A 23768-nucleotide genomic window follows, 5' to 3' on the forward strand; every position below is an offset into this window, starting at 1 on the left:
TATGTGACTCTAGTCACATATGTCTTGTTAAGAGGGTGAGATTTAAAGAAAAACTTGAAGTGAGGGAATTAGCCAAAGAATATATGGACAAAGAATGTTACAGGCAGAAAAAAACAGCTAGAGTAAAGGCCTTAAAGTGCTTGGCGTGTTCAAGGAAAAGTAAAGAGGTCCGTGTAGTTAGGGGTATGGGAAAGGGCAGGTAGTAGGAGACGAAGTCAGATTGGCCAATCATAGGCCATTTTAGGAACTTGACTTTTATTCTAAATGGAGAATAAGAGTCTTTGTAGTTTTTGACTGACGTGATCAGGTTTAAATATTAAATAGATAATTTTTATAACTGTATTAAAGTGGATTGGGAGATGGAGGGAATGGTAAAAGCTATGAGATTAGTTTGATGACTGTTGCTCTAAACTAATTAGAAATAAAGTTAGACAGGTGTGGTGGCAAATGCCTGTAATCCCAGTTGCTTAGGAGGCTGAGGCAGGAGGATTGCAAGTTCAAAGCCAGCCTCAGCAAAATCCAGATGCTAAGCAATTTAGTGATTGCTATCTCTAAATAAAATACAAAATAGGGATGGGCATATGGCTCAGTGGTTGAGTGCCCCTGAGTTCAATCCCCAGTACCAAAAGGAAAGAGAGAGAGAGAGAGAGAGAGAGAGAGAGAGAGAGAGAGAGAGAGAGAGAGAGAGAAAGTTAAAGGCTGACCTATTTAACAAATAAAATGCTGGCTAGATAATAAGTATTTTTTGGTATCACTATATCCCTGTTTTAGTCAGTTTTTCACTGCCGTGACCAAAAGATCTTACAAGAACAATTAGAGAAGGAAGAGTTTATTTTAGGGCTCATGGTTTTTGAGATTTCAGTCCATAGATGGCCAACTTTATTCTTTGAAGCCTGAGGTGAGGCAGAATATCATGGCAGAAGTGTATGGTAGAGGAAAGCAACTGGAGACATGGTATCAGGAAGCAGAGAGAGAAACTCCCTTCACCAAGGACAAATTTACATTACAAAGATATACCACCAGAGCTGGAGTTGTGGCTCAGTGGCAGAGCACTTACTGGCATGTGAGGCCCTGGGTTCATCGTCAGCACTGAATATAAATAAATAAAGTAAAAGATCCATTGACAACTAAAAGATATACCCCCAATGACCTGTCTCCTCCAGCCTTACCCTACTTTCCTACAATTACCACCCAGTTTAATCCCTATCAGGGGATTGAATTATTGATTAGGTTAAAGCTCTCATCACCCAATCATTTCACCTCTAAACTGTTTTGCATTGTCTCACACATGAGCTTTTGGGGAACATCTCATATCTAAACCATAACAATCCTCAATGTTGCAATGGACATACTTGTAAAAAGCTATTTATTGTTTATTTGAAATTTAAATTTAAATAAACATCCTGTATATTTGTTTAGCAGCTGTAATAGTATGGAAGCAATTGAAGAATAAAAAGTTATCAGGTTCTGCCAGGTGTGGTGGTGCATGCCTGTAAACCCAGTGGCTCCGGAGGCTGAGACCAGAGAATCTTGAGTTCAAAGCCAGCCTCAGCAACATCAAGGCACTAAGCAACTCAGTGAGACCTTGTCCCAAAATAAAATACAAAATAAGGCTAGGGATATGGTTCAATGGTCGAGTGCCCCTGAGTTCAATTACCAGTACCCTGCCCCCCAAAAAATGTTATCAGGTTCTAGATACATTTTGAAGGTAGCATCAGTAGCATTTGATAATTGATTGGGTGTTAAGTATAAAAGAGGAATATTAGTGAATAATTTTAATAAAATTACTATCAATTGAATTAGGGAGTGTAGGTTTAGAGGAAAAGAGCAGGAATTCAGGTACTGGATGATTAAAACATTTGTTGGGTGGTAGTTTAATGGTCATTCTTTTTATTATTATACTTTACAATTTACATGTGTAACAATTATTACATAGAAAATAATTATATGATAAAATAATTAAAAGGAAGTGATAAAGAACAGTTAAAGTGTGTGCCTGACTGAGCATAAGGTTAACCATTAAGTTCCAAGTGTTGAAATTTGCAAATATTTCAAGACAATTGATATAGCTGCATTAAAATAGGTTGAAAATCATAATCTAGAGTTGAAGTTCTTTATATATGTTCTTTTAAAATATATTTGAAGTATATTTTTTTCCAATGCTCCAGTCTTTCATCTATTATTTTTCTCAAGGGACTAGACCTCTAAAAACATAATTATTTCAGTATTTACTATTCCAGTATTGGTTTGTTTTTTTTTATAGTCGTTCCACATCTGGGACAATGGAACAAAATGTGTTAAAGAAGTGACTAGCAATCATAAGAGACTTGGTAGAGTTTTAGAAAGTTAGAAAATAATGACCATATTCATGATGTGCCCAGTGGCTATAATTAAATATTTCTGTAGGATGATTCAGTTAAATTCTCAAGATAAACATGGGTATGCTTACTTAAACTGTATGTGATAGAATTATTTTTTTCTCTTTCATATAGCGTTAAGACACGACCAGTTCGAATGCCTCCAGGATATCAAGCAGAACTTGTTATTCAGTTGGTGTGGGTAGATGGTGAGCCTCCTCAACAGATTACTAGTCTTGCTGTAAACTCAGCATATGGAATGTAAGTAATTAAACTTTCTTTCTGATTAGTATTATTTAATTTTTACATTTTACATGTTTCTTTTAAAATATTTAAGTGAGGTCTTTAAAATTAGAATCCCTACCCTCATTTTCATTAGATTGAATGTAGGATGAGAAAATAATAATTCAAACTTAAAATATTTATTCTTTTTTGATGTCAAACTTGAGGTAGTGTGCCCACTTCTGATATTATTAGAAGGTTGTTAGGGTGATACTACAATTGTACTTTTTTGTTTGGTTGATTTTATATTTTATGTATCTTCTCTCCTTGGATTTCCTTTTCTTTTGACTTGGCTTTTAGAGATCACTAATTCTCTCTCCAACTAATATGATGGTAGATCCACCATGAAGTTTAATTTCAATTATTTTATTTTTCTGTTTTAGACTATCCATTTGGGTCTTTTAAAGCTTTCAGTTCTTTTCCTAAATTGCCTCTCTTGTTTACTTCTTTGAACATGTTGAATGTAGTTACTTTAAATATGTGTTTGATAGCTCCATCTTTGATAATTATAAGTATTATCTTGGTTTATGGTACATTATATTGTATTCATATGTGCCAGATTTTTTTTAAATATGTATTTTTTAATTGAGACATGCACATTATAATTTGGGTTTAGAAACTCAAATGATGTTATCACCCTCCAGAAAGTCTTTACATTTCTTCTGGAGATCTACATTAGAAGAAAGGCTGAGAACTGCATAATCCAACCAGATATCAGATCTTTGGATTTTATTCTGTTAAAAGTCTACTTTAATTCCTTATTCCTAGGTCATAGCCCTCCGCAAAGATTGCATCAAACTATACTCCCACCAGCACTGTTTGAGAATGCTTGTTTTCCCACAACCTTTCTAACAATAGTGTTAATCAAACTTTTGATACCTGTCAATTTGTTCAGTAAAAATTGTGCCATTATACTAGTAGAATTTTCTTGTGTCTTCAGTGAAATTGAACAGCTTTTATGTACTGTGACATTTCTATTCTTTGTCCATTTTCCTGCAGAATTGTTGACCTTTCTTGTAAAGATTTGTAAAAGCTATTAATATATTAGGGGTATTACCTACCTTTGTCATGTAATTTGAAAAGACTTTTTTTCTGCTTTTGTTTGCTGTAAGACTTTGTTTAGGATGATGTTTTCACATGGGTAACTTTTTGTGATACTATTTCTTATTTTTATGTCTCTGGATTAGGCCTTCCTTTATGATAATAAAAATTATGTTCTCACTAATATATTGTTTCTATTAAATATTAAATATTTAATCTATCTATAATTCATTTAAATATAAAGTATGAAATAAGGATTAAGCTATATTTTTTCTGATGATAAGAATTATATTAATACCATTTTTCAAATACCTCTTTTTTCTGCTAATTTGGCATCAACATTTTAAAAATACATTTCTTTGTATATTTGGTTCTCTGTATTTTCAAAGCTAAGTCTAGTGGATCTCCAAACAAACTTGAAGTCTTCAGTAAGAGAAAGTACTTAAAAAAAAATCTATCCTGTGTTACTGGAGTTTACTATTAGAAGGTACATTTATGACAGATGTACGTGCACATATATATTAGGTATTTGCTTCTTCATTGGAAAAGTCTTTGATAGGAAAGCTGACTACAACAGCCAATTGGGGGAGGGGAAAGAGGTGGAAAGGACTTTGGGACAGCTTATTGTTAGGAAAGGTAAACTGAAGCACAGTAAAGATTTTAGAGAGTTTATTTGAGCAAACAAATCATGAAATGGGCTTTGCTCCAAACCAGAAGTGGTTTAGGAGCTCCTCTAAAAGAACACAAAGAGGAGACTTTTATAAAATGGATATAAAATTAAAACAAAGAAAATATTTCATAGGTTACAGTTACACAATGCCTTATTAGTTTATCCTATGGGAAAAACTTTAAATAATTATAAATTTGATGATTGTTTCTGATTGATTGAGATAAAGTTTTGCTTTCCTTTAATATAGGCATTTATAAGAAATAGTTGAAATTTCATTTATGTCTGCAAATAAAGCAATAAGATGGTCACTTATAAAGCCTGCATTTTTGTCTACTCATTTTCAGGCCTGATATCCATTTTAATACATATTTAATATAAGAATATATGGTTATTCTTTGGCCCATTTTTTGCATTTTCCTTAACATATTTCCACCAGAGATTTCCTCAGAGTAGCCTTTGCTATCTGTATTTCTATCAACATTCTGTTCATGGCCTCTTAGGAAAGCACTAGGAATATTGAAGCTTTCCCTACTGTCTTTTACCTCCCTCTGAGTCCCATTTAAAGCTCATAAATTATCAAGAAGAAAAAGAATTAAATGGAAAAATTGCAGAAGAAATTTGAACAAACATGTCACAAAAGAAGATATGCAAATGGCAAAAATAAAATAACACATATAAAATACACATACTGCAATGTAACACATAATGATATTTCAGCTAATGAAAGACCACAGCAGTGGTCCCACAAGAGAATAACACCAAATGACATTGTAGCCATCTTAGTTTGTGTAAGTATACTCTGTGATATTCACACAAGGACAAAAATGGCCTAATAACACATTTCTCAAAATATATCCATTTTGTTAAGCAGTATATGATTGTACATGTGTCTTGCACAACCACATTAGTAATATTGGTAGTGGTGGCAAAAATATTGGGTAACAAGAACTTATATAATCTGCTACATAGAGAGTAAATTGGTGTATTTATTTTATAAAATTATCAGCCTTATTTACTTTGTTTTAACATACATACATATGAATACTCTACAACCTAAAGATTTCTGTTATGATTTGGATGTGAGGTGTCCCCCAAAAGCCCATGTGTGAGACAACATTCTATTCATGGCCTCTTAGGCAAGAAGGTTTAGGGCAGAAATGATTTGCTAATGAGAGCCTTAACCCAATCAGTGAATCAATTACCTGATGGGATTCATTGAGTGGTAACTGAATTCAGGTAGAGTGTGGCTGGAGAAGGTGGGGCATTGAGGGCATGGCTTTGGGGTATATGTTTATGTTGGTCAAGTGGAGATCTCTCTTCTTTCTGATCATTACGTGAGCTGCTCCCCTCCATCACACTCTTCTGCCATTGGTGTCCAGCCTCACTTTGAGCCCTGAGAAATGGAATTAGCTATCTATATACTGAGACCTCTGAAACCATGAGCCCCTAATTAAAACTTTTCCCCTAAAATTGTTTTATTCAGATCTTTTAGTCCCAGAAGTGAAAAATCTGACTAATACAGTTTCAAACCTAGGCATATAACTAACAAAATGGGAAACAAATATTCACTGAAGGATAAGAGCTCTATTTACACTAGCAGTATGATAAAAATCCTCCCCCCAAAAATTCAATTTTCATTAGCTTATATAGACTGTATTACATAAATTCAATTGAATTTTATGGAAATGAAAATTAATGAATTATATTTATGCAACAATTATTTTTAAATGTCAAACATATTTATTATAACATGTGAATCCATCAAAATACTTTTGAACTTTGGTTTTAATACTTTATAGTCCCACCAACAGTTCTTCATCTTAAGAATTCAATTGTCAGGATGGGGGGAAGAAATGCGTGAGACAGGGCTGGTTGTTTTCTATTTGTCTTTAAAATGCTTATATTAGTGGATTATAGTTACATGTAATAATATGATATAATCAGATGTGTATGGAATTTAATTTGCTCCATTTCAGTCTCTGGTACTTCTTCTTCCCCCCACACCCCTCATTCCCCTTCTCTATCTTCCTTCTAATCTTTATTTGTAATTGGTTTATTATAGATACTCATAAAGGTGAAATTCACTGTGGCATATTTATACATGCACATAGCATAATTTTGTTGAATTCATTCTGCATATCCTCTACTTTCCCAACCCTTCTCCCTCCCCCACAATCTCTTTCTTATACTCCACTGATATTGTTTCTCTGTATTTATGATATCTGACCCCCCCCCTCCGTTCTTTTCCCTTAATTTGCTCTAGTTTCCACATGAGAGAAAACATTCAGTTGATTTCTGAGTCTTATTTCTCTTTGCATGATATTCTCCGTTTTCATCCTTTTGCCTCCAAATGCCATATTTTTTAATTCTTTTTGGCGAGCAAAACCTCATTGTGTATATATATCACCTTCTCTTAATCTATTTATCTATTAAAGAGCAGTTGGACTAGTCTCATAATTTGGCTATTGTGAATTGTGCTGCTATAAACCTTAGTGTGGCTATATCACTATAGAATGATGATTTTAGTTATTTTGTATAAATGCCAAGGAGTGTGATCACTGGATCATATAGCTATCCTATTCTTAGTTTTATGAGGAATTTCCATAGTGCCTTCCAGAGTGGTTGTAATTATATGCAGTCCCACCAACAATGTGTGAGTGGTACCTATTCCTCCACATCTTTGCCAGCATCTATTATTATTTGTACTCTTTTTTTATTAATTCTTTTTAATTATACATAACAGTAGAATCCATTTTGACATAATTATGAAAGCATGGAGTATAATTTGTTCTAATTTAGCAATTGCCATTCTGAATGGAATGAGATGAAATCTTGTAATAGTTTGGGTTTAAATTTCCCTGATTGCTAGAGCTGTTGAACTTTTTTTCCATGTATTTTTGACCATTTATGTTTCTTTTGATAAATATCTGTTTAGGTCTTTTGCCCTGTATTCAATGGGTTATTTTGGGGTGGTTGGGGGTGTTAGCCTATTTGAGTTTTATTTTTTATATATTTTAGATATTTCCATGTCAGAGGAGCAGCTGGAAAAGATTCTCTCCCATTCAGTATGGTCATACTTCATACACCTAATCATTTCCTTTGCTGTGCAGAAGCTTTTTAATTTGATGGCATCCCATTTATTGATTCTTGATTTTGTTTCTTGACTTTTAAGAGGTCTTATTAAGGAAGTCAGTGCCAGAACAGATATGAGGGAATATTGACCATATGTTTTCTTCTAGAAGTTGCAAGATTTCTGCTCTCATTGTTAACCCTTTGATCCACTGTTATTTGACTTTTGTGCATGGTTAGCTATAGGGATATAATTTCATTCTGTATGGACATCCAATTTTTCCAACACCATTCTTTAAAAAGACCTGTCTCCAACATATATTTTTGGCACCTTTGTCAAATATCAGATAACCATAAGTATGTGTCTTTGTACCTGTGACTTCTATTCCCTTGGTCTTTATGCCTATTTTGATGCCAATACGATCCTGTTTTGTCACTTTGGCTCTATTGTATAATTTGAAATCAGGTATTATGATTAGTTCAGCATTGTTCTTTTTGCTTAGGATTGCTTTGGTTATTATGGATCTCTTGTGCTTTTTAGTGAATTTTAGGATGATTATTGAAGAATGCCTTTGGTATTTTTATGGGTATTGCATTGAATCTGTATATTGCTTTTGGCAATATGACTGTTTAAAATGATTAATTCTCTTATCCAAGCACATGGGAGGGCTTTCCATCTTCTAATGTCTTCTTCAGGTTCTTTCTTTGGTGTTCTGCAAATTTAATTACCTCCTTGATTAGATTTATTTCCAAGTATTTTTAGGGTGTATTTTTTAAAAAATTTCTTTCTCAGCAGAATCACTGTTGGAGTATAGGAAAGCTATTGACTTATGAATGTTGATCAGGTATCCTGGTACTTTGCTATATTTATCTATCGGCTCTAGAAATGTCCTGGTAGAGTCTTTCAGATACAGGATCAAGGATTGCAAACAGTTAATTTGATTTTTTTTCTATTCATATCCCTATAACTTCCTTCTCTTGCCTGATTGCTCTGGCTAGAGTTTCAAAAAAGAGTGTTAAATAGAAGTGGTGACAATGGAAATTCTTGCATTTTTCTTGATTTAAGAGGAAATGTTTTCACTTATTCTCTGTTCAGTATGATGTTGGCTTTGGGTTTGTCATTGACAAAAGCCTCAGGTCAGTGAGGATGGGAGGCTTTGGGCATCTTCTAGCTCTGTCATCTTTATAGGGCTAGAACTCCCAGAACTGCTAAGGCAGCTTCTTCTTGTCCTTATTAGTTAGAAATGGATACCTTAAATATATATTTGTCATATTGATAGTTCACCATTTTCGTGGAGGGCCCCAGTTGAGAAATTTTCAGAACCATAGAAGTTTTTTAAAAGGAAAAACATCTTTGAATATTTTTCTAAACAGTACATTGAGAGTGATAAATCCCCCTATGATAAAACCACTTTCCACATGGAAGCAGGGGCTTATTGTGTGCAGCCAGGAAATGGAAGATTTTGAATTCAACCTTGTCCTAGGGACTAGATAATTGCTGCCTGGAATTTTACAATGTGCAGAAGCTTCTGCAGGCAGGGGAGGCATAATGAGGTTTGGGGGAGTATGCCCAAGCAGGAAGCTCAGGACACCTGGCCAACTCCAGGCTCATAGGGTGACAGCTCTAGCAGATATTCAGAAATGCTGGAGGAGGGAAGGAAGGCTGTATAGCAGAGGAATTCCTTTGGTGCATTTTGAGTGGCTTTGTCTTGGAATGGAAAGACAGGGTTTCCCAGGCTCTTTTTCTCTATACCTGCTAGTGGGCAGGTCTAGGACTTGACAGACAGGTATTCTCCCTGTTGTTCTTAGAAACAGAAGCTGACCTCCCTCCCACCCACAGTGTGCAAGGTGACTTTCCCTCTCCAGGTGAGAAGGAAGGACCCTTTTACTACATTATTTAGGCATCCCCTTCATGCTGAGGCCCTTTCATCAAGAAGCCCTCAAACCATGGCCTCCATTCCTACAGCCACCATCCCTTTTCTACTCTTGGTCCCAAATGCCTGTTCTCCCTGAGTTCTCCTGTGGTCCACAGCTTCCTGTGGCTTCTTCTTGCCTGTTGGTCACAAGCACAGCCCAGAGGTAGCGGGGTGGGGAGGATGAATATTTGGTCAGTGCAATTTCAAAATGCACGGAAGTTTATGGACAGGAATCTAGCAACCCAGAACTGACAACCATCTTCACAACTCTGAATGGAGGCAGGCCTTAGTGTACACAGTGAGTGTGAGACCTTGGCCCTGAGTACTGCTATGCATAGGACATGAAGGAAGCCTAGTATCCACCCCACCCTCATGACCTCGTGATGTGAGTGCCCAAGCATCTGTATGTCTCCCCTCATGACCTTTCAGCATTGTTTTTCTTTATGTTATTAACTGAAACATAATTTACATTACAGCACAGTGTGTAGGGCACAAGGCACAGTGTTGTGTCAGCATAGAGGATGCTGTATAGGGGTGGTGAGTGTGAAGCCCATCAATGCCCCTGCCAGATTCCTAAGGTTCCTGCTGCCCCCGTGGAAGCCACTGGCTTCTGATCATGTAGAGGAAGTGTTGCCTTCAGAAGATGCCTATATGGATACAATTCACATCACCATACTTGTGGAGCCCATGGGTGTTCTTTCCTGCCCATCCTGTTTGCTGGAATATCTTTGGTCTGTTTTGGGCCTATTTGCATAGCCTGAGGGAGGAATGTCCAAGTGGGGAAGAGCTGGTCAGCCTGAAGATTATCATGTTGCCAGTGTCTGAGGCAGATGTGCTTCCTTTGCCAGGAGCAGAATCTGAGATCCTCAGGCCAAGTGTTTCCTGGTTGTCTCAAGATGATCAAAGAGGAGAAAAGTAAAAGGGGGAAAACAAGAAAGAAAACTCTAGAAGTTAAGAAGAAAAGAAAAACATTTTTAGATAAAAATGTAAAAGTATTATCCCTGTTATGGCACCCCAATTGAGGTGAGGAGAGTCAATGATTGCAACCCTGCTAATCAAATCCTCTCTTTGGATTTTTGCAAGCTTTAGACCCTACAGAGAGTGCAGTGTTGTTGTCATTCACTCCCCACTTCTTTCTGTTGTCCTGCTCCCTAGGTAATTAACAGGACTGAACTGTGGTAAAGCTATCTGGAATTCCTCTTATCTACTTTGGACACTAGAATGTACTAGTATGGAATGCAAAAATCAGTAGGCAGAGATTCTCTCTACAGTGCAGGACAAATATTGTTATTGTGGCACATTAACAAGCTAAGTCAGAATGCTTAGCTCACCAAGTAAAAATTCCGTCTGGAACTTTTTGACCTATATGTTCTAAGGACAGGGAAAATGGCAGCACATCCCTGGATACCTCTATAGGTAGTGAGAGGCTATGGATCTGATGGGAGGCAGGTGTTCCATACATACAGTCAACCTTATCAGTGTCCTCAAACTTGATTCTCACAAAAATTCCCATGGGACTTGTCACTCCCTGAGACTGTTAGCAGATTTCCTGAACTACCAGTTTAGCATCTTTTGCTCCCCTCCATGTTGTTGTTTTCCTGTGGCATAGAATTTTCAATGGGTTGTGTCAATGTCTCTCCTTTGGACCATACTGTCTCATAGGCAGCCACCACTGCAGTCAGTGCAGTGAAATTGTCAGAGTCCAGAGTCCCAGAGATAAGAAAATTCTTGGGTCTCTAATCCTCAGAGCAGTCAACTCAGACAATAGGACCCTTCTCAAGTTGGTTCCTGATTATAGTTTCATAAGAACATTCTGGGGAGTTTAGAGAACTTCTCCAGAGCCAGGTTGCTGTGCAGTTCCCAGGTCTCTTACTTATTTGCACCTTGTCTGCAAGATGCCAAATTCTGTACTAGTGGAGTTCTCTAGGAACCTCCTTCTTTCATAGAGTTCTTCCCCCTCCCCCAGCCTTGATGCCATGTGTTCGGTGGTTGGGCACTTTTTTCCCCACTCTTCCATTATCCAAAATCTATGGGCTTCTCCAAGTCTCTTTCTCTCAACTGTTCTCTTCCAGTCCTCTCCTAAGGCCACCCAACTCAATAAGCAGCTACACTCCTGTTGTTTTGGTTCTATCTTATGGAAAAGCAGAATAAAAATACTCAGTGCCTCCAATCTGCCATCTTCTAATATCTATCTGCTACTTATTTTGATATGTTGATTTTGTACCCTGAAAATTGACTAAATTTGTTCATTCTAACATTTTCTCATAACCTTTAGGATTTTGTGTAAATGAGATCATGCCGTCTTAGCAGACATTTTAACTTCTTTCTTTCCAATTTATCTGCCTTTTGTTTATTTTTCTTACATAAGTTCTGTAAGACTTTCAAATACTATGTTGAATACAAGTGGTAAGAGTGGGCATCCTTGTCTTCAGGAAAAGTTTTCACCTTTTCACTTTTGAATATAATTTAGCTATGGACTTATCTGTGACAGATGGCTCTTATGATGATGTTGAGATATATTCCTTATAAACCAAATTTGTTGTGAATTTTTATCATAAAAGGATAATGAATTATGTCAACTGCCCTTTGAGCACTTGTTGAGATGATTTTATGATTATTGTCCAATCTGCTATTAATGTGGTGTATCACATTTTTTGACTTGTGTATGTTCAACAATCCTGGACCCAAGAGGTAATTCTGATTTTTATCATGGTATATAATCATTAAATATACTCATGAATTTAGTTTTTCTGTTGAAGAATTTTTTTGAGGAATTTTGAAGCCATTTTCATCAGTAATATTAACCTTTAATTTTATTTTCTTCTGATGTTCTTGTCTAGCTTTGGTATAAGAGTAGTGCTGGCCTTGTACTATGTATGTATCTGAATGTGTTTCTTCAGTTTTTTTGAAGGATGTTAGAATGATTGGGATTTGGATTAGTTTTTGTTTGTTTTGTTTTTTCTGTGTGGTAGAATTTAACACTAATATCTGTATCCCTGGACTCTCATTTTTGGAAGGATTTTCTTATTGTTTCAGTCTCTTTCTTTGTTTTTAGTGTATTTAGATTTTATTTCTTTAGTGGTTTTGACTTGGTGAGATTTTATTTATATGATTTATTCATTTCTCCTGGTTTCTCCGAAGTGTTGGTTAATAAATGCTCACTATAATCCCTAATAATGAACCTTTGTTTTTCTGCTTAATCAATTTCAAACTCTTTCTTTCAGTTTTACTTAGTTATAAGCAGTCTTCTTGAGCATGATGATAGCTTTAACCTCAGTTTCATGCCAAAGCTCCTTACTTTTACCTATCACCTTCTACATACATTTTATGTTGTGGATGTTACAAGGTACATCTTGTTATATTGTGTTATATTCCATTGACAAAATATTTTAGCTATAGATATTTTTATACTTTTATCTATTAAACTTTCTCCTAGAATTAAAATTTACACACTACCATTTCTATAGCAGAATATTGTGAATTTGAGCCTATATTTACCTTTACCAGTGAATTTTCTGCTTCCACACCTTTTCATGTTATATTAGTATCCTTCCATTTTCAGTTTTAAGAATCCCCTTTTGCATTTCTGATTAGGCAAATACAGTGGTTAAACTCCATTGCTTTTGTTTGTTGGGAAAAGTCTTTATCTCTCTCATTTCTAAAGTTCAACTTTTCTTTGTTCTTTGTCTTTGACTTTCAGCAATTCAACTATAATGTGCCTTGGTGGAGTCATCTTTGGATTGAATCTGATGGAGTACTCTGAACTTCATGAATCTTGATGTGCATATTTTTCCCAAGATTTGGGAAATTTTCAGTCATTATTTCTTTAAATAAGCAGTCTGCCCCTACTTTCTTTACTGTTACTCAAACTAACTGCCCTAATGCCACTATAGTTTCCCTTGATGATGTCCCATATGTCTTCCCTTAGGTTTTCTTCCTTCTTTTTCATTCTTATTGCATTTTTTTCTCCTTTGAAAGGACAAATTCAAAAGGTGGGTATTCAAGTTTACAGATACTTTCTCTACTTGATCAAATCTTGTATTGAAACTTGCCGTTGCATTTGTCACTTCATTTGTTACATTCCTTAGCTCCAGAATTTGTTTGGTTCTCTTTTTATGATTTCTATCTCTTTTGTAGCCTCTCATTTTTTTCATGTATTAGTTTCCTTCATTTTTAAGTTATCTGTGTTCTGTGTCTTGCTGAATCTCGATAAAATAATAATTTTGAACTATGTTTCAGAGAATTCATAGATCTCCATTTCTTTGAGTTAGTCCTTGATAGTTATTGTGTTCCTTTCCAGGTGATATAGTTACTTACCTTTTCATGTTTCTAGTGGTCTTGTATTGATGTCTGCATTTGGGGGAGCAAGTTACTTTATCTAGCCTTCTTGAAACAGAGTGAGGAAAAACTTTCACCTTTGTTTAGCGCAAGGGTGTTGGTTGGGTGAGGTGCAGATCTTTTGTTCCAGGAAGGGTGCAGTGGCATGATCTCCATGCAGCTCTGACCACTGAATCAACATTGGTGAAGACTGCAGGAATCTTTGGTAGCCAAAGCTTTGGATGTCTGCAGTATTTGTAGCACCTAGGGTTATTGGTGTCCTCAGTAGTGAAAGCTATTGGGTTCTTGCTGTTCTCCTTTTTTCGCATCCAAAAAAGTTCTGTATAGAGGATTTCTCTTGGCAGGTTCAATATGCTGGTGCAGACATGGGATCTTGGGTGCAGAGGTACTCTCAGTAGTGTTCATATCTCTAGAAATTTAATATGAGCATTTTTATATCTGCCATTTTTCATTCTATCACATTCATGCTTTATTTTCTTGATTATCTGTATACATTTTTAAAGCACTTTTAATATCCTACTCTGCTATTTTGTTTCATTTATGTTTATCTTTCTGTTATTTTTCCCTCTCATTGTCGATCATATTTTTTCTGATTCTTTATATACCTAATTCCTTTTACACACTAGACATTCATATTTTGGGTGGTATTTTGTTATATTTTTTTCAATACTGTTGGATTATATTTCTAGAAGATAGTTAAGTTATTGGAATCATTGCTTTAAAGATTTATAAGGGTGGCTTTGGAAAAGTCTTTAGTCTGTGGTACTTTGCCTCTTTACTGAAATGACACCCCAATATCTGCTATTCCTGTATTGGGAGATATCAGTGGTTTAGTGGGTAGTAACATGAAATATGCTCTACTTTGTGTGAGCTTTGTGAATTGTTTCACCTCATCTTTCTGATGTTTCTTCTTCTAGGCCTTTGATACTATTTTCATATCACAGATTAGTATACCATTAGTAAAGACTAGTGGTATACTAATTAGTATACCACTAGTATATATATAGTGTGTGCATATATATATATATATATATATATATATATATATATATATATATATTATATACTAATTAGTATACCATTAGTATACCACAAGACCATCCTGAAAATATCTGTATAATTTCTCTCTGTAGCTCTAATATTTTTCTTGATATTCTAGCTACTTTTGAAGCTTCAGTCTCTGATCACTGTCTCCTCAATTCAATGAGGTAATTAACTCAATTTTTGAGTTTGTTTTTTATGCTCCAGCTTGGGAAATCACTCTAGTCACTAAGGAAAGACATTTGTGAAGTTTACATTATTATTCTTCTCTCATCCATTCCTATGTTGCCTATTGACCAATATGTGAAAACTGTTGCTTAGTATATTTTGTTCAATTTTCTAGCTTTTAAAAATAGATTAAATCCAATATTTTTATTTGGTCATTGGTTCCTTTTAATTATACATAACAATATACTTATTTTGTCATAATTATAAAAGCATGAACTATAATTTGTTCTAATTCCATCCCCAGTACTTCCCCTTCCTCTCCCTTCCTCCCAGCCCCTGTTCCCTTCCCTCTACTCTACTGATATTTCTTTTATTTACTATAGTTTTTAAAAAATATTGTCTTATGGATATACACGATGGTGAGATTCACTATGGCATATTCATATATGTACATAGAAAGTCTAGGTCAGATTCATTCCACTGTCTTTCTCTCTGCCCTCTTTCTTTCTCTTCATTACCCTTTGTCTTCTCCAATGATCTTTCTTCTATCTTTCTTTTTTTAACCCACCCTCCCTCTTATTTTGGATTAGCTTCCACATATCAGAGAAAATATTCAACCTTTGACTTTTGGGTCTGGCTTACTTCACTTACCATGATTATCTCCAATTCCATCCATTTACCGGCAGATATCAAAAGTCAATCTTCTTTATGGCTGAATAATACTCCATTGTGTATATTTACATCTTCTTTATCCGTTTTCTGTTGAAGAACTACTGGATTGATTCCATAGCTTAGCTACTGTGAATTATGTGCTATAAACATTAATGTGGCTATGTCACCATAGTATGATGATTTTAAATCTTTTGGATATATATTAAGGAATATGATAGCTGGGTCTTATGATGGTTCCATTCCTAGTTTGTTGCGGAATCTCCATACTGCTTTCCAGAATGGTTGCACTAATTTTTGATGTAGGAGTGTAACATTTCTCCTACATCCTCATCAACATTTATTTTTACTTGTATTCTTGATAATTGCCATTCTGAGTGAAGCAAGAATCTCAGTGTAGGAGATGTTGAGCATTTTTTCAAATATTTGTTGAACATTCATTTGTATTTCTTTTCCTATGAAGTTCCTATTCAGTTCCTTTGCCCATTTATTGATTGAGTTATTTATTTTGTGAGGGTTAAATATTTTTAGTTCATTGTATATCCTGGAGATTAATGCTCTGAGGAGCAAGTGGGAAACATTTTCTCCCATTCCCTAGGCTCTCTTTTCATACTCTTTATTGTTTTCTTTTCTATGAAGAAACTTTTTAATTTGATGCTATCCCATTTATTGATTTTTTTATTTTGCTTCTGTGCTTTAGGAGTGTTGTTAAGGAAGTCATTTCCTGAGCCAACTTGTTGGAGTGTTGGGCCTATATTTTCTTCTAGCAGGTTCAGGGTTTCTGGACTAATTTCTAGTTCTTTGATCTACCTTGACTTGAGTTTTGTTCAGGGTAAGAGATATGGATTAAATTTCATTCTAATACATGTGGATTTCCAGTTTTCCCAGTACCATTTGTTGAAAAGGCTATATATGTTCATGACACCTTTGTCTAATATGCACTGACTGTATTCAAGTGGGTTTGTCTCTGTATCTTCTATTTCATTTGTCTTGGTGCCAGTACCATGCTGTTTTTGTTACTATAGCTCTGAAGTACAACTTGAGGTCCAGTATTATTGATGTCTCCTGCCTCACTTTCTTGCTAAGGATTTCTTTGGCTATTCTGGACCTCTTACTGTTCCAAATGAATTTCATGACTGCTTTTTCTTTTTCTGTCAAGAATATCATTGAAATTTCGATGGGAATTGGATTGAATCTGCTTTTGGTAGTATAGCCATGTTGACAATATTAATTCTGCCTATCCAAGAACATGGGAGATCTTCCCATCTTCTAAGCTGTTCTTCAATTCTTTCTTTAGTGTTCTATAGTTTTCATCATAGAGGTCCTTAACCCCTTTTCTAAGATTGATTCCAAGGTTGTTTTTCTGTTTTTGTTTGTTTGTTTGTTTGTTTGTTTGTTTTTTGGCAGGGGCGGGGGGCAGCTTGAGGCTTTTGTGAACGGGAGATTCCTTTTTCATGAGAGTCATCATTGGAGTATAAGAGCGCAATTGATAAACGGGGGTTGATTTTGAATACTGCTTCTTTGCTGAATTCATTTATGAGCTCCAGAAGTCTTCTTGTTGAGTTTTTTTGGATCTTCTAAATGTAGGATCATGTCATTGACAAACAGAGACAATTTGAGCTTTTCTTTTCCTATTCATATCCCTTTTAACTTTCTTCTCTTGCCTAATTCCTCTGGCTACAGTTTCAAGGATTGTATTGAATAGCAGTGGGGAAAGTGAGTATTCTTGTCTTATTCCTGTTTTTAGAGGAAATACTTTCAGTTTTTCTCCATTCAGAACAATGTTGGACTTGAGATTTTCATATATAGCCTTTATAGAGTTGAGGTCATTTCCTTCTATCCCTAGTTTTTCTAGTGTTTTAAACATAAATGCTTTCTCTTGTCTTTTAGTCTATTTATGTGGTGAATTACAATTACTGATTTTTGTGTATTGAACCTAACTTGCATCCCTGGGAAGATACCTACTTAATTCTGGTGCACTATCTTTATAATGTGCTTTTGTGTGAGGTTTGCCAATATTTTATTAAGAATTTTTGCATTTATGTTCATCAAGGATATTGGTCTGAAGTTTTATTTCCTTGATGTATCTTTCTCTGGTTTTCACCTTGGGGTGATACTGGATTCATAGAATGAATTTGCAGAGTTCCTTCCTTTTTTATTTCATGGAATAATTTGAAAAGGTTTGGTATTAGTTCTTCTTTAATGGTCTGGTACAACTCATCTGAGAATCCATCCAATCCTGGGCTCCCCCCACCCCCCGGAAGGTTTTAATTTCGATTACCTGAAACTTATCTGTTTAAGTTTTCCATATCCTCCTAGTTCAATTTGGCTGGTTATATGTCTCTTCGAATTTATCCATATCTTCAAGTTTCTAGTTTATTGGTGTATAAATTTTCAAAATAGTTTCTGAAAATTCTCTGGATTTCAGAAGTATCTGTGGTGGTATGTCCTTTTTCATCTTGGATTTTGAAAATTTGAGTTTTTTCCCTGTTTTTTGTTTTGTTTTGTTGTTGTGTGTGTGTGGGGGGGGGTAATTTGGCTAAGGGTTTATCGATTTTGTTTATCCTTTTAAAAAATGAATTTTTTGTTTCATTGATCTTTTGATGTTTTTATCTCAATTTCATTGATTTTGGCTCTGATTTAATTAGTTACTGTCTTTTAGTGATTTGGGTGTTGGTTTCTTCATGTTTTTTCTAGGGCCTTCAGACATAATGTTTTATTATTTATTTGGTATCTTTTTATTCATTTAATGTATGAGGTCAATGCTATGAACTTTCCTCTTAGATCTGCCTTCATATTGCCCCAGAGATTTTCATATTATATCACTTTTCTCCTTTACCTCTAAGTAAGTATTTTTTTTATTTTATCTCCTGATTTCCTCTGCTATCCATTCATGATTCAAAAGTGAATTATGTAATCTCTAGATGTTAGAGTAGCTTCTATTTTTCTTATTGTTGATTTCTAATTTTATTCCATTAGGATCTCATAGAATGCTAGGTATTATCTCTATTTTTTGTGTTTACTAAGATTTGCTTTGTGACCTAAAGTATGGTTTATTTTAAAAAATGTTGCATGCTCTACTGAGAAGAAAGTTAATTCTGTTGTTGATGGATGAAATATTCTATAAATATCTGTTAGGTTCAAGTTGTTATTTTATTTTTTAGTTCTGTAGAATATTGAATTTTTGTTTGGATAATCTATCCTGTTATGAGAGAGGCATGTTAAAGTCACCCAGTATTATTGCATTGCAATGTACTTCATTCTTAATATCAAGATATATTTATATAGATGGTCCATTTTTTGGAGCATAAATATTCATGATCATTGTACCTTGTTGATGTATGTTTCGCTTAAGCAGTATGAAATGACATTTGCCTTTTCTAATGAATTTTGCTTGAAGTCTATGTGATAAGAGAATAGCGATCCCTGCTTCTTTATGAGATCCATGTGAATTGTATGTTTTTTCTCATATTTTAACCTTCAATATGTGGATGTCTTTGCCTGTGAGGTGAGTGTCTTGCAGATAGCATATTTTTTTATATTGTGTTTTATTCCAGATTATTTTTATTTCCTGCCATTTTGATTTATTTATATTGTTGAAATTGGATTTCCTTATCCTTTAATTGACTACTCTTCTAGTATAATTCCTCCATATTCTGCTTTTCCTTTTTATTTTTCATATCTTCTTCATGAAATATTTTATTGAGCTTTCAAGCTACGAATTCTTTTAGCTTTTGTTTGTCATGGAAGGTTTTTATTTTATCTTCAATCCTGAAGCTTTATCTTGCTTGGTATAGTATTCTTAATTGTCATCCATTTTTGTTAAGATCGTTGTATATATTATTCAAAACCCTCCAAGCTTTAAGGGTCTGGGTTGAGAAATCAGTTGAAATTCAGATTAGTTTACTTCTAAATGAGACCAGATGTTTTTCAGTTTTTAAAGTTCTATCCTTGTTTTCTATATTAGACACTTCATAATAATGTGTCTTGGAGTGGATCTGTTGTGATTTTGTATATTTGGAGTCCTACATGCCTCCTGTATTTAAATTTCCATTGTATTTTCAAGATTTGGAAAATTTTCTGATATTATGTCATTTAAGATTGTGTATTTTATAAATTTGTATTTCAGACCCTTCATCTGTCCCAATAAATCTTAAATTTGGCCTTTTAATGTTCTCCCAGATTTCTTGAATATTCTCTTCAGGTCTCTTGATATTTTTTCCTCTATGGTCAACTTTATTTCCAAGAGTATTTACTTTGTCTCCATACCCTGAAAAATCTGTATTCAAAGTGGTCTAATCTATTGATGATGCTTTTCATTTAATTTTTAATTTTGTTTGTTGATTCTTTCATTTCAAAGATTTGTTTTTTCAGAATCTCTCTTTATTGAAGTGATCTTTCACTTTCTATATTTTACTCCTTACATCTTTCTGCTTTTACTCCTTACATCTCTTTTAGCTCATAGAAGAGTTGAACTGTGAATTTTCTTAAGTTCCTTCACTGACATTTCCTCCACTGTGTTATTGATAACGCCGGTTATCAGTGACGAGTCCTGCTTCCCCACATGTTGAAGTTTAAACATTAGAGAAGCACGCCGAGGCAAGCATATGAAGCAGGGTTTATTTAAAAAGGGGTAACATAGACTTCTTCTGCAAGGGAGAAGAGGGCCATAGCTGGTATCCTGGTATCCCAAGAAACTAGGGGTTTTGCCCTTTTTATATGTCTTAGGCTTCCTTTGTTCTCCTGCCTTTCCCCCCTTATCTTTCTCCTTCCTGTGTACATGACTAGGCCCAGGAATGCTCAGTGAGAGGGCCAAAAGGTGGGCTGTAGGGAGGTGAAATTCCTGGGACAGGTTACCTTGGCAACAGGTTGGAGCAAGGGCAGGTTCTTTTTTTTTTTTTCTTTATTGGTTTTTTTTATTGGTTGTTAAGATCCCTCAGGGGACAGTCTCCAACTTCCCACACTCACTCAAAATTGGCCTCCTTGACCTGACCTGACTTGATTTACCTATCTACACTGATTGCCTGTCTGAGTCTGGCTTTATTATCAATGCAGTCTGTTATTGAAGCTTTATGGGTTGTTTGGGATGGTTTGTTGTTTTACTTTTTCATATTGTTTGCATGTCTACCCATTTGTCAGTATAGTTCTGACTTTTTCTTTTAAGTGAAGGACTACAGTGTGAGCTTCTTTTTTAAAAAATCCTTGTGTTGGGTGAATATCCAGATAATACTTTAATTTAAAGTGAACTTTTCTGATCCCAATATCAGCACCACTTTAAGAGATACCACTGAGTCCTATTTACTATAATCACTTCTGAGCCAATCCTCATTCTATTCAACCTTATAAGAACAAATACTTATTGCAGATGTTCGTTATAGTTCCTCAAATTCAGGTATAAACCTATAATAAAGTTCTGGAATAGGTTAAAAAATATTTGTTAAATTTAGTAAATTTACTATAACCTTAAGTGATAGCTAAAAGGAGGGAGGAAGCAAGGTTGAGCAAATAGGATAGAGAAAAACAGAAAAAAAGAGAAAAAAATCTATAAGTGTTGTGAGTTGACTGTTTCTCTCCTGTGCAATAGTTCAGGAGACAGACTCTGAAGTGCCCCCATGTATTTGCTAAGGGTCACCCTGTAGCTGTGATACTGCCGGTTATCAGTACCGAGTTCTACTCCCTCACATGTTGAAGTATAACATTAGAAAAACACGGCAAGGCAAGCATATAAAGCAGGGTTTATTTAAAAAGGGCTAACATATGGTGAGGATATGGGGAAAAAGTTACACTCACACACTGCTGGTGGGACTTCAAATTGGTGCAGCCAATATGGAAATCAGTAGGGAGATTTCTTGGAAAATTAGGAATAAAACCATCATTTGACCCAACTATTCCTCTCCTTGGTTTATACCCAAAGGACTTAAAAACAGCATACTACATGGTCACAGCCATATCAATGTTTATAGCAGCACAATGCACAATAGCTAAACTGTGGAACCAACCTAGATGCCCTTCAATAGATAAATGAATAAAAAAATGTGGCATATATATATACACACGCACACACACACACACACACACACATAAACACACACAATGGAATATTACTCAGTAGTAAAAGAGAATAAAATCATGGCATTTGTAGGTAAATGGATGGAGTTACAGAAGATAATGCTAAGTGAAGTTAGCCAATCCCAAAAAAACCAAATGCTGAATGTTTTCTTTGACATAAGGAAGCTGATTCATAGTAGCATAGGGAGTGGAAGCATGGGAGGAATAGATGAAGTCTAGATAGGGGAGAAGGGTTGGAGGGGAAGGGAGATAGCATGGGGTTATTAATGATGTTGACATTATTATCCAAAGTACAGGTATGAAGACACGAATTGGTGTGAATATACTGTGTATACAACCAGAGATATGAAAAATTGTGCACTATATGTGTAATAAGAATTGTAATGCATTCTACTGTCATATATAAATTAAATAAATAAATAAATAGGGTAAACATAGACTTCTCAGTGGCGGGGCTGGGGAGAAGGGGGCCATAGCTGTTATTCCGGTGTCGTGAGGGGGCAAAATTGTGATGTATTCACTGGAGGGGAGAAATGAAGAATGTCCACGTGCTTCTGCCCCTTTCAATGCTTTATTCACTCAAATTACTCAATACAATTTCACTCTATAGATTCTTAATCAAGAAAATGACAATTCGTAATGCTAGGCACGGCAGTAGACATAATCAATTCACAGCAAACAATTCTAGATTAATTCTAAGCATTGAAAAACACACTTAATCATGACAGGCTAGTGACAGACGTTCCCTCTGCATGCTAAGTTTAAAAGTCTCAAGCCTTAGGCTTTATGTCCAGCAGATGCACACTCACTCAGACCACGTGATCAGGTCTGGAACCAAAGCAGGCTTTTCCTGGCGTGGAGTGGACAACCGGTTGAGGAGAGGGTCGTAGGGAGAAGTTGCAGCTCTCACCAAGGTCCAGAGGAGGTGGTAGAGTTTGAGAGCAGTGAGAATCATGCAGAGGCCCAGGAAATGATGACAAGTGATGGGATGTCAGTGCAGGTCCTCATCAGGCTCTCCAGTTCCATTGCATCCTTGTTTCAGCTGGCTAAATCCTATTCATCAGCTCTATTATTTATACTAAATTTGGGGGCTTTTTGACCCCATTTGCAATCCTTATCGCTACCACTGGATTTCTCCATGACATCATTTACCCTGGGTTCAGAAACATTTGGCCTGGTGGTCTCCACTCTGATCTTCAGCCTGCTGGGGGCTTCACTCTGTTTATCAGGGTGAGGGGAAGTAACTTGTTTGAGGCCATACTGGAGAGCTCTGTGGGTGTGCCTGGTGAGACTGCAGGTTTTAAACTAGAGTTTTTAAAATGGAGTTGCTTAGGCTCAGGCCTAAGGCCATCCTCAGACCTGGTATCCCTAGAAGTGGAGGTGTTCTGCCTTTTTATATGTCCCAGGCTTCCTTTGTTCTCCCACTTTCCTCCCCTTATCTTTCTCCTTCCTGCCTAGGTGACTAGGCCCAGGAAATGTTCAGTAGGATGGCCAAAGGTGGGCTGGAGGGAATGATATAGGCAGGAAGAGAGCTCAGGGCGAATGAATTAGTAATTCCTCACTGGCTCTGGAGTTTTTCATTAACAATTCTTTAAGATGGGCAGTATAGGCCAGGCTTCTCAGGACATTAACATTTCAATCTCCTAGGGACAGTTTCCCATCATACTCCCCTCAAATCAGTCTATACTTTCTCCGTTAGACCTGATTTACCTAGCTACACTAACTACCTGTCTTTAAATCTGGCTTTAGCTGCCTACCCTGCCCCCCATATTTTGTGTAGTAGTGAAGATCCTGCCTTTGAGCACAGGAACTCTGGTTGTAGATTTTTTACAGGTGACCTGTGGTACAGAAGTATTCCAGCTCTGACTGCTCTCTGAGGTACTGTAGTGAAGGATATCTGGTGGTTCACTTAGACTCTAGTTTCCACTGCCCCAGGCTGTGAATGTTAAGTGTTGATTCCTTTTGCCTAACAAGTCTGATGCAAGGTCCAGCAAGTATCCATAAAATGCCCAGTCACTTGCCAATTGAGGTCACAGTTCAGGCTATGTACCTGTTAAGGCTGGTATCAACAAACCCTTTCTGCTGCTTAGCCTTTGGCAATTTCCCACTGGGTCTCTGTGTCACTGGATGTTCAGGCAGCCTTCCTCC

The 23768-nt window shown here is 35.8% G+C and overlaps 1 protein-coding gene across 8 annotated transcripts in view; it reads left to right on the top strand.

Moving 5' to 3' along the window:
* The window catches only part of Stxbp5l (syntaxin binding protein 5L), a 350200-nt gene that overhangs the window by 215717 nt on the left and 110715 nt on the right, over positions 1-23768 (top strand). For all 8 annotated transcript variants that reach the window (XM_058583478.1, XM_058583479.1, XM_058583477.1 and 5 more), the window contains one exon: positions 2493-2618. In XM_058583478.1, the coding sequence (XP_058439461.1) occupies positions 2493-2618 (126 nt within the window). The remainder of the gene's footprint in view (positions 1-2492; positions 2619-23768) is intronic.

This window comes from Marmota monax, unplaced genomic scaffold, assembly GCF_021218885.2.
Source record: "Marmota monax isolate L192 unplaced genomic scaffold, Marmota_monax_Labrador192_F-V1.1 WCK01_AAM20220418_F8-fsc00052, whole genome shotgun sequence".
Taxonomy (NCBI): domain Eukaryota; kingdom Metazoa; phylum Chordata; class Mammalia; order Rodentia; family Sciuridae; genus Marmota; species Marmota monax.